Source organism: Otolemur garnettii, unplaced genomic scaffold (genome assembly GCF_000181295.1).
Source record: "Otolemur garnettii isolate 467f Iridium unplaced genomic scaffold, OtoGar3 scaffold00016, whole genome shotgun sequence".
Taxonomy (NCBI): domain Eukaryota; kingdom Metazoa; phylum Chordata; class Mammalia; order Primates; family Galagidae; genus Otolemur; species Otolemur garnettii.
In genome coordinates, this window is record NW_003852411.1 from 30,335,887 (window position 1) to 30,338,929 (window position 3,043).

Genomic DNA, 3,043 nt, shown 5'->3' on the forward strand with positions numbered 1-3,043 from the left:
TGAGATAACAAGAAGCCTCGCCTGCTCTGGGCATCATACCAGGGGAGGGGGAAGCTGTAAAAGTGGGCCAGACCCACTGGGCTTTCTCTATAAAGGCCCCAGTGCCTCACCTACATCACTGGCCTCTGCAGAGGAAGCTCCACTCAGTGGCAGCTCTCAGCTCCTGGCTGCTGGGAGGGAGGAGGTGGCTCTCTGTGCTGGAGGGACAGGCAGTTGAGACTCAAACTCGGTCTGTGAGTGTGGGGAATCCTGATTCCAGCTCGGTCTGCTTTGGTCCCTGAGATGCATGCGATTTAAACAAAAGGCCTGGGGCTTTTTGGAGTCCTTGTGGGATTGGACAGGGTGAGAACAGAGATGTAGAGAGAAAGATGCTCAAGACAGTGGCCTTCATCTTGCTTTTTGTAGATTACAATGACTCCATTGGGCTTCCTGTTGTTTCTCACTGTGGCCACCAGAGCATGGAATGAGGGTGAGTCAGCACTTGGGGGATCAGCACCTGGGGCCTGCAGGTCCCCCACCTCAACTCTGGCATGGGTGAGGCCAGGGTGCTGGTCTGTCCTAGGTCACAGTGGGTGTCCCTGAAATGTACAGAGGGTGACTGGGACGCAGGCTCAGTGCTGATGTCTAGTCTGTGTGGCATCTGGCCTACAGCAGTGAGGGTGTTGTCTGAGGCTTGTGCTGGGTCCAGTCTGTGCCCCTGTGTGGCCCCAAGGGGGCTCTGGTGAGAACTGTGTTTCCTCCAAGCCACTCCCCATGTCTGTGGCCTTGGCCATGGTATTTCCAGGGGAAGTGCACAGCCTTTCTTCCTCTATAACAGAAATAGCAGTGGCATTTTAAGATTTGTATTCCTCTTCATTGTTATTTATTGACTTTTTAAAGTAAAGGCTATTTCTAAATATCTTCTAACATGATCGTCACAGAAAAACTTTATTAGCTATGTTCCTGGTCTGAGGAGTTCTGTTAAGTATGATTCCAAGGACATTCAACTAGTAAACACTGAGCTACTTACAAATACCTCTGACCTCAAAGCTTAAAATTGCTGTCATTCCTCCAGACAAGTAATTTTCAACCTTTTTACCTCACAGCACACTTGAACCTATAGTTAAACATCCATGGCACACTTGAATTATGTTGATCAAAAAAAGGAGTAAAAAGTAGAATATACTTACTGTGCTTTGAATGTCTTTCAAAAATAATTTAATTAAAGATCTCTGAAAATGTTCATGGCACACCTGTGCTCCTCCCATGGCAGACCAATTGAAAATCTCTGCTCTAGACCTTGCAGTACTTTGCAGCCTCTTTAGCCTTTAGCTGAGTATATAAGCTTCTTCATTCTGGGTCGCTACCTATCTCTCGCAACTCCTTGTCTCAAGCACAGTAAGCTACTTACTTTTCTTTTTTTACTTTTTTTTTTTTAGAGACAGAGTCTCATTTTCTCACTCTGGGTAGACTGCCATGGTGTCATAGCTCACAGCAACCTCCAGCTCTTGGGCTTAGCAATTCTCTTGCCTCAGCCTCCCAAGTAGCTGGGACTACATGCACCTGCCACAACGCGTGGCTATTTTTTTTGTTGCAGTTTGGCCAGGCCATGTTCGAATCTGCCAACTCAGTCTATGGGGCCAGCGCCCTACTCACTGAGCCACAGGTGCCGCCCAGCTACTCACTTTTCTTCAATAAGCCATACTATGCTGTATTTCTTTTTCCTCGAGGCTTTTGGACATGCCATTCTCCCTGCCTTGAATTTCTTCTCCTTCTTCCTATTGATAAATCCTGTTTATTCTCTCAGAATATGCTAAAGTATCACCTGGACTGGGAGGCCTTCTGTGACTAGGACATGAGACCCCCCCACCTCCCCCAGCATCTTACTCCAGACAACCCCCTGCCTCTCCATTCTGGCCTCTCCATTCTCCATAGTCACAGCGGAGTCTTGCTTTTGTCCTGAGTTTGTCTCCCTCTCATCATTTATTCTTCTCAATGTGATATTCTATTGACTTGTCAGCAACTCCCTGGATGGGCAGCTTTTGGGGAGAATGTGATTTCTTTGACCGCCCAGTGCTTAGGGCAGGGCTGGTGAGGGTGAAGTCATGTGCAGTGAGGCCTGCATCAAGCCTGTCCTGGGTGTTGGGTCAACAGGCTGAATGAATGGACACCTCTGGGCCCTGCTCACAGGTAATGCAGCTCTGCTACAGTGGGGGGGGGGCGTGCAGAGGAGGGCGGGGTGCAGAGTTTGGGACTAGTGACAAGGAGAGGCTGGGATTCATGACAAACCAGCAAAGGGAGTAAAACTGCATATTCTCTAGGGGACGCCAATTCTTCCGACAAGGAGAGGACCTGTTCTTCTTGGTCTCCATCTCAGTTCAGAAGCTGCAAGGAAATCAAAGCGGAGTGCCCCCGTGCACGTGGTGAGTGAGGACACGTTTAATCAGAGCACCACCAGGGCACTCAGGATTCTGTGTCCTGGGAATGCTTGTTAAGGTTAAAAAATATTGTGGTAAAATGTATACCTTTCATAAGATTTTCCATTTTAGGTCATTTTTGTGTACAATTCAGTGGCATCAATGACCTTCAAATGTCATGCAGCCACCACCACTGTCCATCTAGGGAACTTCTCGTTATCCCACACAGAGACTGTGTACCCATCAGCCATAGTCCCACGTCCTCCTTACCCAGCCCCTGCTCAAAGCTCCTCTTTCTTTGTGTCACTATGAATTTGCTGTTCAGTCACCTTATATAGGCAGAATCACACTGTATTTGTCTTTCTGTGCCTACCTTATTTCATCTGGCATAGTGTTTTCAGGTTGAGCAACGTTACAGGCTGGATACTGTATTCATTTCTATCCAATGTGTGTATCTACATGTACACACCCAACCCCAACATTGTAGTCCTGTGACTCTCACTGCAGTGCCCACTGGTGCACAAGCTTCTGTTTGAGTTCCTGTTCCCAATGCTTTTGGGTACATACCTAGTAGTACATTTGCTGGGTCATATGATAATTCCGTGTCTAACCGCATGAGGTACATTACTGTTCACTGTGAGTTTGGC

General features: G+C 47.7%; 1 protein-coding gene across 1 annotated transcript in view; it reads left to right on the forward strand.

Moving 5' to 3' along the window:
• The first annotated feature begins 2,138 nt into the window (after window positions 1–2,138).
• The window catches only part of LOC100963277 (intelectin-1-like), a 5,837-nt gene continuing 4,932 nt past the window's right edge, over window positions 2,139–3,043 (forward strand). Inside the window, exons 1-2 of the mRNA XM_012802607.1 lie at window positions 2,139–2,169; window positions 2,301–2,402. Of these exons, the coding sequence (XP_012658061.1) occupies window positions 2,139–2,169; window positions 2,301–2,402 (133 nt within the window). The remainder of the gene's footprint in view (window positions 2,170–2,300; window positions 2,403–3,043) is intronic.